At 39.4% G+C, this 14,980-nt stretch overlaps 1 protein-coding gene across 4 annotated transcripts in view; it reads left to right on the top strand.

Annotated features, from left to right (window-relative positions):
• Nucleotides 1-14,980, top strand: part of ZRANB3 (zinc finger RANBP2-type containing 3) — a 284,417-nt gene that overhangs the window by 260,229 nt on the left and 9,208 nt on the right. For all 4 annotated transcript variants that reach the window (XM_023730197.1, XM_023730198.1, XM_023730199.1 and 1 more), the window contains 3 exons: nt 8,405-8,509; nt 9,405-9,807; nt 12,782-12,913. In XM_023730197.1, coding sequence (XP_023585965.1) covers nt 8,405-8,509; nt 9,405-9,807; nt 12,782-12,913 — 640 coding nt within the window. The remainder of the gene's footprint in view (nt 1-8,404; nt 8,510-9,404; nt 9,808-12,781; nt 12,914-14,980) is intronic.

Raw genomic sequence — 14,980 nt, 5'->3', positions numbered from 1 at the left:
CATGCCACAAACAACCCATCCCAGCCCTTCTCCTTCAGCTAGACCTGCCCTGCTGCACCATAGCTGAGCAACTGGCTGCACATTGGACAAGGAGGTGAAAAATATCATGTCCACAGATGAGCAAACAAGAAACAATGCACAGCCCATCTGCTCTGACATAACCAAATAAAACAAAAAAAGCAGGATGAAACAAACAAATCTACAATCAATAAACAAAGAAAATAACTACTGAATGTCCCAAAGACAGCAGACAATTTCAAAACATATAAAAAGACAGGAAAGGATGGTTCCAGTAGGCGTCCAAAATAAAATGCCAGATGACTTTCCAGTAGAAGAAAAGGCACTAGAACTACCTTATAGAAAATTCAAATCTCTAATATTCAGAGCTATCCAAGAGTTGAAGCAAAAGGCAGACAAATTCATGGAAAATACAGACAAAAAAATGGAAGATTTCAGGAAAATAATACAGGAACAAAATGCCAAAATAAATTCACAACTAGAAATCATACAAAACAGTAATTAGAAATCCAAAAGATAAACAACAAGATTTCAGAAATGGACAGTGTCGTAGAAGGGCTGAAGAGCAGGTTTGAAATGATGGAAGACAGGAACAGCGAAATTGAAGACAAACACTTGGTTACAACTTGAGGAAAAATCAGAAAAAAGAATGAGGAAAAATGAAGAAACCCTGAGAATTATGTGGGTTACAATCAAAAGCAAAAATTTATGAGTGATCAGAATTCCAGAACAGGAGGAGAAAACGGAAAACACAGAGAGGATCATTGAAGAATTACTGGCAGAAAACTTCCCTAATATCATGAAAGATGAAAAGCTGACCATCTGAGAAGCTGGTTCTAAGTGTTTGCACCACCACCCAAGTGGTGGTCAGTAACTATCATCATCCCTATGATTGGAAATGGAATGGAAGGAAAGGCTAACTGGCAGACGTTTGTGATTGCTTTGCCTCTATCATTACAGGTCCCTTTCTAATCTCTGTCCCTTTCTAATTTCTTCTATCTTGGCATCACAGTCATCTTTGCTGAGCTCAAGTATTCCTTTATGTGATCTCAAATCTCCATTCTCTGTAGTCTCTTCCCTTAGCACGAAGCAAGGGTTATGAGGAAAAGTGATCAGCTGTTCAGTAGCCCAGTCCTTGCTTTGGAAGAGATCACAAACCAACACACCAAACAGCAGCATTGGCAACCTTTTAGCTCTCGCTGTCTCCATACACCTGTAATGCCTTTTCATCTTCACATTCCATCACTTTATGATGTCTGTTCTCTAGTCTTTTCCACGCACACACGAAGAAAAATCCTATCAAGTTGGGGGTGGGAGTGGGTGGCTGTTTAAATAATTATGCTGTCTCCGTATAGTGGCAATCTCTTCAGCTGTTTCAATGTATCAGGTATGGTATGTGAGAACATGGAATGATACTCATGATAAGTGGTTAAGGGTAAAAGTAAGTGTAATAAAAAAGGATGGACATATAAATATGTATGATTGCCAGACACAGAAAGTGTCTGGAAGTGTATCTTAGAAACTCTTACCGAGGTTTCCTCTAAGGCAGTAGGTCTTAACTAGGGGTAGTTTTGCCCTGCAGACATTTCAGATTGTCACGACTAGGGGATGCTACTGGGAGGCATCTAGTGTTTAGATGCTAAGGATGCTTATGAAAATCGCACAATGATCAGGACCCCTTGCCCCGACAAAATGTGATTTGTTTCAAAATGTCATTAGTGCCATTGTTTAGAATCCTACTCTAGGGCTTAAGAATAGGGGATTCTGGGGGTGGTAGGGACTTTTACTTCATACTTTATGCCAGGATCACAAACTGATATGCCTAAAAGGCATTCCTTGGTTCCGTGGTGATCCTCACATGGCATCTGTCTTCCCCAGTCCGTGCTTGCTTCTGTACCTAATCTGCTCTTTTTATAACTCAGAAGCGATTGTCTTTAGGACACACCCTATGCTGGCATGGCCTCATTAGCATAACAAAGAAACCCTGTTCCCAAACAGGATTACATCTACAGGTATAAAAAAATGGTGCCCATATAAAAAAATATTTCATCATGACCAAGTGGAATTTATACCAGGTATGCAGGAATGGTTCAACATTAGAAAAACAATCAATGTAATCCATCACATAAATAAAACAAAAGACAAGAACCACATGATCTTACCAATTGATGCAGAAAAGGCATTTGACAAAGTCCAACACCCATTCATGATAAAAACTCAGCAAAATGGGAATAGAAGGGAAATTCCTCAACATAATAAATGGCATTTATACAAAGCCAACAGCCAACATTGTCCTAAATGGAGAGAGTCTGAAATCATTCCCCTTGAGAACAGGAACCAGACAAGGATGCCCTTTATCACCACTCTTATTCAGTATTGTGCTGGAGGTTCTAGTCAGAGCAGTTAGGCTAGAAAAAGAAATAAACAGCATCCTAATTGGTAAGGAAGAAATAAAAATATCTATTTGCAGATGATATGATCTTATACACAGAAAACCCCAAGAATCGACAAGAAAACTACTGGAACTAACAGTAGATTTCAGCAAGTATCAGGATTTAAGATCAGCATTCAAAAATGAATTTGATTCCTCTACACCAACAAAGAGAACTTCGAAGAGGAAATCACCAAATCAATACCATTTACGGTAGCCCCCAAGAAGATAAAATACTTAGGAATAAATCTAACCAGAGACATAAAAGACCTATTCAATGAAAACTACAAGACACTACTGCAAGAAACCAAAAGAGACCTGCATAAGTGGAAAAACTTACCTTGCTCCTGGATAGGAAGACTTAACATTGTGAAATGTCAGTTCTACCCAAAACGATCCACAGATACAATACAATCCCGATCCAAATTCCACTGGCATTTTTTAATGAGATGGATGAACAAATCACTAGCTTCATATGGAAAGAGTCCCCAGATAAGTAAAGCATTACTCGAGAAGAAGAACAAAGTGAGAGTCCTCACAGTACCTGATTTTAGAACCTATTATACTGCCACAGTAGTCAAAACAGCCTGGTACTGGTACAACAGCGGATACATAGACCAATGGAACAAAATTGAGAATCCAGACGTAAATTCATCCACCTCTGAGCAGCTGATATTTGACAAAGGCCCAAAGCCATTAAATGGGGAAAAGGCAATCTGTTTAACAAATGGTGCTAGCATAACTGGATATCCATCTGCAAAAAAATGAAGCAAGACCCATACCTCACACCATGCACAAAAACTAACTCAAAATGGATTAAAGACCTAAATATAAAATCTAAAATGATAAAGATCATGAAAGAAAAAATAAGGACAATGCTAGGAGCCCTAATACATGGCATAAACAAATACAAACCGTAAGTAACAATACACAAACACCAGAAGAGAAACTAGATAACTGGGAGCTCCTAAAAATCAAACACTTATGCTCATCAAAAGTCTTCACCAAAACAGTCAAAGACAACCTACAGACTGGGAAAATAATTTTGGCTACGACATATCCATTGAGGGTCTAATCTCTAAAATCTACAAGATACTGCAAAACCTCAACAACAAAAGACAAACAACACAATGAAAAAATGGGCAAATAATGTGAACAGGCACTTCACCAAAGAAGATATTCAGGTAGCTAACAGACACATGAAAAAACGCTCACTATCATTAGCCATTAGAGAAATGCAAAACTACAATGAGATACCATCTCACTCCAACAAGGCTAGCATTAATCCAAAAAACACAAAATAATAAATGCTGGAGAGGTTGTGGAGAGACTGGAACACTTATACACTGTTGGTGGGAATGTAAAATGGTACAACCACTTTGGAAATCAATTTGGCATTTCCTTAAAAAGCTAGAAATAGAAGTACCATACAATCCAGCAATCCCTCTCCTTGGAATAGATCCTAGAGAAATAAGAGCCATCACATGAATAGATAATATGCACACCCATGTTCATTGCAGCACAGTTCACAATAGCAAAAATATGGGAACAGACTAGGTACCCATCAAGGGACGAATGGATAAACAGATTATGGTATATTCACACAATGGACTACCACGCAACGGTAAAGAACAATGATGAATCCGTGAAACAACATGGAGGAATCTGGAAGACATTATGCTGAGTGAATTTAGTCAGTCACAAAAGGACAAATACTGTATAAGACCACTATTATAAGAATTCAAGTAATGGTTTAAACACAAAAGAAAACTTTCTTTGATGGTTATGAGGGTGGAGAGGGAGAGACAGTGGTATTCATTAACTAGAGAGTAGACAAGAATTATCTCAGGTGAAGGGAAGGACAACACGCAATACCAGGGAAGTCAGCACAACTGGACTAAACCAAAAGTTAGGAAGTTTCCTGAATACAAGCAAACACTTCAAAGGACAGAGTAGCAGGGGTGGAGTCTGGGGACCATGGTTTCAGGGGACATCTAGGTCAATTGGCATAACAGAGTTTATTAAGAAAATGTTCTGCATTCCACTCTGGTGAGTGTTCTGCATCCCACTTTGGTGAATGGTGTCTAGGGTCTTAAAAGCTAGTGAGCAGCCATCTAAGATGCATCAGTTGGTACCAACCCACCTGGAGCAAAGGAGAACGAAGAACACCAAAGACACAAGGAAAATATTAGCCCAAGAGACAGAAAGGGCCACATAAACCAGAGACTCCATGAGCCTGAGACCAGAAGAACTAGATGGTGTCCGGCTACCATCAATGACCGCCCTGACAGGGAACACAATAGTTTGTCCCTGATGGAGCAGGAGACAAGTGGGGTGCAGAACTCAAATTCTAGTAAAAAGACCAGACTTAAAAGACTGGAGGGACCTTGGAAGACATGGCCCCCAGAATCCCTGTTAGCCCAAAATTAAAACCATTCCCAAGGCCTACTCTTCAAAGATGAGACTGGACTGTGGGACATAAAATGATGTTCATGAAGAGTGTGCTTCTTAGCTCAGGTAGATACATGAGACTAAATGAGCAGCTCCTGTCCAGACAAGAGATGAGAAGGCAGAAAGGGACAGGAGCTGGCTGAATGGACGCGGGAAATCTCGGGTGGAAAGAAGGAGTGCGCTGTCACAGTATAGGGAGAGTAGCTAGGGTCACATAACAATGTGTGTATAAAGTTTTGTATGAGAAGCTAACTTGAATTTAAACTTTCACTTAAAGCACAATTTAAAAAAAAAAAAAACCATTGCCGTCAAGTCAATTGCTACTAATAGCGACCATATAGGACAGAGTAGAACTGCCCCATACGGTCTCCAAGGAGCAGCTAGTGGATCCAAACTCAACCTTTTTGTTAGCAGCCGAGCTTTTCTACACAGATTTGTGGGGGGACACTCTTCAGTCCACAGTAGATGCCAACTATTTATCCTTTACCCACAGCTGGTCTCCAAAGCACGTCACAAACCTAGAGCCCAGGTTTATTTTCAGTGGTGTGGGCCACTTTCCAGTGCACACACCTCTCTTCTTGCAAAAGTCACCATTTTCCACTCCCATCCCGATCCAGGAATCAGTTTAGCAGACAACATTCACCCTTCTCTGTTTGCCAGAACTGGGGTTTTACCATAATCGTTTTGAGAGTTGGTATACTTACGTGAACTTGAGCAAACCTCAATGGAAAATTAAATATTGGAAAATTGCAAGGAGGTTTGAGAAGTTTTCAACCGCTGCTCTGGGGCTGATTGATCTGTTTCTTGTGGTTTACAAAAGTTTGTGCTTAAACCTTTTGTAGGAAAGCAAGAGTTTATTTTTGGTTCCTAAATCTCTGAAGAGATTTCTCAGCACCTTTTAAAGTTACTGAATTAGGTTTCTAAGCTTTTAAACAGCAAATAATACCTGAGGCAAGGCTTAATATCCTGTTCCCCCTCAAAGCTAGGAAGGTTTTGAATTTATTTAGAATCCACAGAAATACTTGAGGGAAGTGCTTTTGTCAAGGGAATAAAATGGCTGTAGAAATGGTGGTGAAGAGGTGGAGTTTAAGAACTGAAAAGTGCAAGTTAAGGAACTCTGAAACAATTCACTGTCGTTTAACTTCTTTTTGTTTTAAGGAAGATACATAGGTGAAAGCGCAAACATATCAAAAGATAATCACTCTTACTCTTAATAGGAGAAGTGCAAATTTAAAGCTCTAATGAGATACCTATTAGCAGAGACCGTAAATAAATGAAATATTGTGTGCTAGTAAAAGTGTGAAAGTGCATTAATCGCATACATTGCTGGTGGACATATAAATTGGTATAAACTCAAAGGAGACCAATTTGTGAAAATCTATCCAAATTTAAAGCACCCATGATTTTTGACCCAATAGTTCTACTTCTGGGAATTTATTCTACATATACTCAACATGTACAAAAAAAAATACATAAGTTTATCTGTTGCAGTGTTGTTTGTGATAGCAAAGACCAGAAGCAACCTAAATGCCTGTTAATCACAGACTGGTTAGATATATCAGATGGTTTATCCAAATAATGGAATAACAAGCAGATATTTAATAGAATAGGGCAACTCCATATATTAATATGGAAAGATCTTTAATGTGTATACTTAAGTAAAAAGAGCAAGATGCAAGTTAGTGCGTGTAGTATGCTGCCATGTTTACATAACGTAGTATGCTACTATTCTTTTAAAATGAAAAGGTATAATGGAGAGTGACTGCCAATGAGTATAGGGGTTTCTTTTGGGGATGATGAAAGCGTTCTGAAATTATATAGTGGTAAACCCTAGTGGCACAGTGATTAAGAGCTCAGCTGCTAACCCAAAGGTCAGCAGTTTGAATCCTCCAGACACTCTCTGGAAACCCTATGGAGCACTTTTACTCTGTACTGTAGGGTCACTGTGAGTTGGAATCGACGCCATGGCAGTGGGTTTGGTTTTAGGGTGAATGCTTGCACAACCTATGAACATACCAAAATCTGCTGAATTGTAAACTCTAAAATGTTGAATTTTATGTTGTTTTTGTTAGTTGCCATCGAGTCAGTCCCCAACTCATGGAGACCCCATGTGTTATAGAGTAGAACTGCTCCATAGGGTTTTCTTGGCTGTAATCTTTATGGAAGCAATGCAGCCAGGCCTTTCTTCTGTAGAGCCGATGGCTGGGTTCAAACTGCCAAACTTTAGGTTAGTAGCTGATTGCAAAGCACTGGCGCTACCCAGGGACCTTGAATTTTATGTGAATTGTATCTCAATAAAAAGAAAAACAAAAAAAGATATAAACCTATACACAGAAATAATTGGCTCTTTCTAAAAGGATATGTAAAAACCTTATAAGAGAGGTAGTTTTGGGGGAAGGGGGTAAGAGGGCCAAGGGTAGAAGAGAATGGGAGGGATCCTTGCTCTTCACCATGTACACTGTTGTACGCCTTTTGGATTTTGAGCCATGTGCTTGTATCACCTATTCAAAAACGTAATAGTTTATAAAAAGAAGGAAACATTGATTATTAAAATCACCTTAACAACATAAAAATAAATTTCTAAAATTTTACCTACGTCTGTACCAAAGTTCCATTGTGGTTTAACTTTAATTTTATTGTCAACCTACCAAAGTACTCAAAAGTATGAAGAAGTTTGCATTTAATCTTATTTCAGAAAAATATCTACAGTAGGTATAAACTACCAGAGAAACTGGGCCATGCTAATTAGAAGGAATTAATTGGGTAATTGCATTTCACCTACTTAAATTCCCCCGTCACCTTTAATTGGAATAACTTTCCTCTTTACTTCCAGTCCCTAAACTGTTGTGTGGTGTTGATAGTGTTGTGTAATAAGGTTCTGAATCCCACATCAAGAGCGCTGTATTTCATTGGAAGATTCCGTGAACCCTAAATGGGCTAATAATAATGGAAACAGCCATGAAATTATAGAAGATGTGATTGAACCTGATTAACTCAAAAGAGTATCACTTTACCTGAATATACTGATATCACCATTATAAGTGGTTTAGGTGATTTGGAGAGGCCTGGGAGGAAGGCCAAGAGGGAGGTAAACGCAGTTAGAGATTTTCCGCACAGCTCAGGAAGCTGTGTGTGTAAGCCTGTCAGTTGTGTATGCATTTGATCATTTCTTATTCCTACACCCATTTCTTTTTCTCCCTAAATGAAAATTGGTCCAGAAGATATTGAATGACTCTTGGATTTCTTAGAAAAATAAATTCTGGGAAAATTAACTTAGAACAAAAAATATATATATATATTATATATATATATATATATATGTTTTCCACATGATGGAGACCAATGTAAAGGGAGAAAACCCTATTTCTTCATGTTAGTTTTAGCACAGTGAATAGACTTATATCTTACTCTTTCTCCTGTGGGTTTTGCAAGGAGCGGTGTGAACATGAAAGAGAGAAAGTTGTGTAAGAGAGAAGGAACGTATTTAACATGTGATTGTTTTAGATACATAACCAAAGAAGATGTTGCTGCTGCCTCAGTGGACAAAGTGAAGAATGATGGGGGCCATGTCCGTCTGATCACAAAGGAATCTAGGGACCCTTCTGCAAAGTAAGGATTTTTACTACTAGAACACAGTAGTACTAAAACTACTCCTTTAAACTTAGGTACTAATTTTTGTAATAATACCTACCTTTGTGTGGCCACTTTAGAGGTTACAAAGAACTTTCACAATATAGTAGTTCCTTTTCTAATTTGGTCAACTCTGAGTTTACCTATACAAAAAACCCATTGCTGTTGAGTTGATTCTGACTCCTAGCGACCCTATAGGACAGAGTAAAACTGCCTCATAGGGTTTCCAAGGAGCGGCAGTGGATTCGGACTGCCAACCTTTTGGTTAGCAGCCGAAGCTCTTAACCACTGCGCCTCCAGGGCTCCGAGTTTACCTATAGAAGGCATGATATTTAGCAAGTCTTCTGTTCCAGTTCCTATCAACAGTGTTAGCTTCTTCACTCTGTCACTTCACAGATGTGAAGATTCTGTTTCCTATAGGCCAGCAGAGGCTGGAGTAGAGCAATCGTGGAAGGCTTAGAAATGGCCCCTCTCCCGTAATGAGGTGTGTGACCCACTACACTTGGAGGACAGAGTAGCCGCTAAGCTTTAGCTGGAGTTTTACGTTAGCTGTGATGGTCATTCTCTAATTTCTCATTTTCCAACTTCTCCAGATGTATCAAAGTCTTATTGTTTACTTGAAGGCATCTAAATTCCCGAGAGGTAACATACTCATATTCAAAGTATTATTTTTTAAAAATATAGCACTCTTTCCTTTATGGCATGGAATATAGAGTGCTGTTTCATTACCACACTGAATCACAAAGTCTGGGGGGGCTGTATATTTACTGTTTACCAGTATAGAGACTTTGAAGACTTTTATATGAAGCAATGACAATGTAGACTGAAGTGATTGTTAAATTAGTTACTGATGAAATGTTTTGTTCAATTACAGAAAGTTTCTTGGAGCTGAAGCCTGTGTCCCATTTCTAAATCCCTGCACAGCCCAAGCTGATCTCACTGCGAACCCTTCTACTTCCAAGGGCTATTTGCAAGCTGTGGATAATGAAGGGAATCCACTTTGCCTTCTCTGTCAGCAACCCACTTGCCAAACTAACCAAGAGTGTAAAGTGAACGCTTGGGATTCACGGTTTTGCTCTCTGAAATGTCAGGAAGAGTTTTGGATTCGATCTAATAACAGTTACCTGCGAGCCAAAGTATTTGAAACTGAGCATGGTGTGTGTCAGTTATGTAATTTGAATGCACAAGAACTCTTTTTACGTCTGAGAGATGCCCCTAAAAGTCAGAGGAAGAATCTTCTGGATATTACCTGGACCTCAAAGCTCTCACTAGAACAGGTAAATTATACTATAATCATATGATAGAGAGAATATGACATTGTTCTGAGGGATTAATATCGACTCACTAGTTTTCTTTCACTTTTTTAGTATGGAAATTTTCTAATATACATACAAATTAAAGAGGATAATGAACCCATATACCTATAGCCCAGCTTCACCAGTTATCAACATTTTGCCATTCTTATTTCATCTATCTCTCCTCTCATTTCTTTTTTTTTTTATTCCCTCTTGGAATATTTTAAAGCAAACCCCAGACAATAATTCATTTCACCCTTAAAGATTTCATTATGTATTTCTAATATATAAGGACTTTCTTTGTTTTTAATATAAACCCAATACCCCAATACACACTATCACAGTCAACACAACTGTAATTCCTTAATATGTCTTGTGTTTTGTTTTCCCAGATTGTCTTAAAAAAAAAAAAAAAATCTGTTTACAGTTGCTTTGTTCAAATCGGAGCCCTGATGGCGCAGTGGTTAAGAGCTCAGCTGTTAACCAAAAGGTTGGCAGTTCAGATCTGCCAGCCGCTGCTTGGAAACCCTGTGGAGCAGTTCTACTCTGTCCTATAGGGTCGCTATGAGTCAGAATCGACTCGACGGCAATGGGTTTGGGTTTTTGTTTTTGCTTTTGTTTTTTTTTTTTGTTTGTTCAAATCAAGATCAAAACATGGTGCACTGCATGTGATCAACCTGCCTCTTTTGCTGTAGTCTGTAACAGCATCCCATCCCTTTTTTGCATCTGCTGAAAAAGCTGAATCGCTTGTAGGATTTCCCATGTTCTGGAATTGTCTCCCTGTACCCTCATGATGTTTTTTGACATGTTCCTCTATCCCCCTATATTTCTTGAATAATAGTTGTAAGATTTAGAAGCTTAATTAGATTCTGATTCAGTTGTTTTTGGAAGAGATTTTAACAGATGGTGCATCACATCCAAAGGTACCTAATGTCTGGTTGGTTGTTCTACTTTTCATGATGTTAATATTTAATTACAAGAGACAGAAGATAACCTCAGAAATGTAGCCCATTACAATGAGAAGCCAACTTGGATATGTTCATTTTGTTGTGAAATGTAACTTTAGTGAAACGATTTTCAGAATATTCTTCTTAGCGCTGTCATCAGTATTCACTTTTACTTCCAAAACCCAGTTGGACTTCTAATCTCATTATTCAGTCAGTTCTAAATTTCAAACTAGAGCAAATGTACAATTTTTGTAGTGAGCTTAATTCAAAAAGGATCACTCCTGAGCCACCCTCTGCCCACTAAAATATCAGGTAAATTTCTGCTGTTTAGAGAAATCATACATTTTTATTTACCTAATATTGCTGAATTATTATAGAATGAATTAAAAAGCATTTCCACAAAGATGAATCAGCATGTCTTTGAGAGCTAGGGAAATACAGTATCTCTCTAATAACATCCAGGGTTCCTGAAAGATTCTTTGGTTTAATTGGCAAGGGGCATATTGTACCCATCTCAGGGGTGCTGGCCAGACTCCAGTCATTGTCTGCTGCCTCAGTACAGAGGCTTCCAGAAGACACACAATGATATGACCCAAGGAGATTTTCAAAATAGCCCATCCAGGACTTCAGAAGTAACACAGTGTACATCCAATACAGAGTGCTCAAAGCGTAAGGAGCATCATAGGGCTCAGATCAGGGAGGATCAGTCAGAGAGAGAGTCTGCTTTCAAGAGGTGAATCTAGGATGTTGAAGAGTGGCCCCAGGTGATTTGCTGTAGAATTGTTAGGGAAGAGTAACGAAGCACCTTCTGGATGAGAGAGTCTGTCAGAGTGGAGGCTACTCAGAGCAAAAGAATTGGTTACAGAAGGCAGAACCAAAATGGATTTTTTTTTTTTTTTTGCTAAGAAAATACCCTTTGCTTGATGCATAAGACAGCCATTTATAGTTGTTTCTAACAAGGCCAACCTCAAAAATCAATATACATCTTCTAACAGAGCTTGGATAGTTCAGTACAGAAGAGTAAGTAAGGAAAGCTGTAACAAAGTTCAGCTGGAGGAAGCTGATTGCTTCAGCTTTGTGTCTCTTAGAGCTCCTGGGCTCCTCATGGGCCAAGTACTATTGATCAGGTCACTGTGCCATTCTGCGGTCTGAGGAGCGTGCTGAAAGGCACTTTAGAACTACATCAGAGGTGCCCATGGCAGCCATGAAATTAGCTAATTATAATTTCCTCGTTGCCCAAGACTGAGAGAAAAAAACGTAACCTTCATCCTCATCTTCGTGATACTTAAACAACTGCACAACTATGGTATGGGTTGTTTTAATAACCTCTGGTAAAATGTTAAAATATATCCCATTTTAGTATAGGTCATCATTGGTTAACTATAAAGTATATACATATGTACTAGCCTACATAGTGCCTGCCTAATTTCAAAATAAAACAAAAATATTTGTTTATTCCAAATATGCAAGCTAGAAAGGTATGTTCTAGAAATTTCATCCCAATCCTTGTAACTTGGGAAGTTCCCTGGTGAATACCGTAAAAGCTCCGGGTGATAGCTGTTAATACTTAAACTGCCATTGATAACCTAACAAATATATTTAGGTCAACAATTAAGGCTTGCTTGGGTCAGTAAAATCAGATGTTCTTAATTTCCAATCTATTCTTATTCTTGCCTCAGCTTTGGTTTAGGGAATATGTAAACTAACCCAAAGGTGCAGAGCAACTGATTTTTTCCAGTCTGTCAGGAGTCTTCGTATTTCATACTTGTGTAGAAATGTTTTCAAAATGAGTTAGGTAAAGGAGAAAAAAAAAACTTTTTCAGAAACCTGTTTTATTGCCTTCAAATTGCTAACCCAGAGGTTTTTTTCTACTCACAGTAAAAGCTATAAAAAGCCATCCTAGTGTATTTTTCCCTGTGATTTTGCTGCATAAACATGATCGCACAATGCAAAACCAATAGTTCCCACAGTGGATGTTGAAAATTGCTGAGGTTGCCTTCCTATTGCAGCTCAATGAAATGATAAGAAACCCGGTAGAAGGCCATTTCTGGCAGGTGGATCACATCAAGCCAGTCTACAGTGGAGGAGGACAGTGTTCCCTGGACAACCTTCAGACACTCTGTACTGTCTGCCACAAAGAGGTCAGTGACGTGCACAGATAGCTTTGACTCCACCGGAGATTTCAAATTGAAAATTTTGCAGACAGGTGTGGGAGATTCTGGGGATGAATCTATATCCCTGGTCTGGCTTAATCAGAGCTGCATTTTATTCCTTCCTTTGTCTAACACTTGAATTCCACCTTGAGGCCTTTGTGAGTTCTCAGTCACAGATGCAAGAGAAGCTGCTTCCCTGTTAATTCATTTTAGGACCAGGATATTTCCACCACCACTTAGAAGAGAATGAGTACAACGTACATGTTGCACAGCCTTGAAGAGACTCAGACCCTGGAAGTTTGGTGAATTGGGGCAGTGACACATGTTTGCATTTATGGCCTAAGGATGTCCTAAAATATCTGAGAACATTGATAAATTATCTCTAGAACTCACTCAGTTCAACATGCAAAAACTGCACTGCTGGTCAAAGTGTAAAGATCTCTGGGGGGCACACACAGTTTACACTTGACTACTAACCGAATAGTGCTGGTTTGAACCCACCCAGGAGTGCTACAGAAGAAAGGCCTGGCAATCTGCTTCCGTAAAGTCAAGAAAACCTTACGGAGCAGTTCTACTCTATAATACATGGGGTCACTGTCTTAGTCATCTAGTGCTGCTATAACAGAAATACCACAAGTGAATGGCTTTAACAAAGACAAATTTATTCTCTCACAGTCAAGTAGGCTACAAGTCCAAATTCAGGGTGGCAGCTCCAAATGAAGGCTTTCTCTCTCCGTCAGCTCTGGAGGAAGGTCCTTGTCATCAATTTTCCCCTGGTCGAGGAGCTTCTCAGTGCAGGGACCCCAGGTCCAAAGGACACACTCGGCTCCTGGCGCTGCTTTCTTGGTGGAACGAGGTCCCCCGGGCTCTCTGCTCGCTTCTCTCTTTTATATCTCAAAAGAGATTTGCTTAAGACACTATCTAATCTTTTAGATCTCATCAATGTAACTGCCACTAATCCATCTCATTTCATCATAGTGATAGGATTTACAACACATAGGGAAATCATATCAGGTCGCAAAATGGTAGATAAGTCATACAATACTGGGAATCATGACCTAGCCAGGTTGACAGATATTTTGAGGGGCACAACCCCTCAGTCTGTGACCGTCAGCTTGAGTTGGAATCAACTCCATAGCAGCAGGTTTGGTTTTGGTTTTTGGTCAAAGTGTGAACCCCATTAACCTTTGCATATCTTTGAGCAATTACCTATTGCTTAAAGTGAGGGGGGGAAATGGCATAATATCATTTATCTAGGTGGCATGTGGTCACTATGAGTTGAAAATCAACTCAGTGGCACCTAACAAAATCATGTATCTACCAGAATAGATTTTTTTTTCTTTTTTTTATTGTTATAGTTTAACTGAAGTTTACATTTCAAGTTAGTCTCCCATACAAAAATTTATACATACATTGTTATGTGACTCTAATTGCTCTCCCCATACTGTGACAGCACACTCCTCTTTTCCACCCCTCATAACCTATATCCATTCAACCAGCTCCTAACCTTCTCCGCCTTCCCATCTCACCTCCAGATAGAAGCTGCCTGTTTAGTCTCTTGTATCTACTTGAGCTAAGAGGCACACTCCTCATGAGTATCACTTTATGTCCCACAATCCAGTCCAATCCCTGTCTGAAGAGTTGGCCTCAGAAGTTGTTTTAGCTCTGGGCTGATAGAGAATCCGGGGGCCATGTTTTCCGGGGTCCCTCCAGTCTCAGTCAGACCATTAAGTCTGGTCTTCTTACTAGAATTCGAGTTCTGCACCCCACTCTTCTTCTGCTCCATCAGGGACTCTCTGTTGTGTTCCCTGTCAGGGCGGTCCTTGGTGGTAGCAGGGCACCGTCTAGTTCTTCTGGTCTCAGGCTGATGAAGTCTCTGGTTTATGTGGCCCTTTCTGTCTCTGGGCTACTACTTTCCTTTTGTCTTTGGTGTTCTTCATTTTCCTTTACTCCAGGTGGTTGGTACCAATTGATGCATCTTAGATGGCCGCTTGCAAGCTTTTAAGACCCCAGACGCCACTCACCAAAGTGGGATGCAGAACATTTTCTTAATAA

The sequence above is a fragment of the Trichechus manatus genome, unplaced genomic scaffold, assembly GCF_000243295.1.
Source record: "Trichechus manatus latirostris isolate Lorelei unplaced genomic scaffold, TriManLat1.0 scaffold00033, whole genome shotgun sequence".
Taxonomy (NCBI): Eukaryota; Metazoa; Chordata; class Mammalia; order Sirenia; family Trichechidae; genus Trichechus; species Trichechus manatus.
This window is presented reverse-complemented; position numbering and strand designations above follow the sequence as displayed.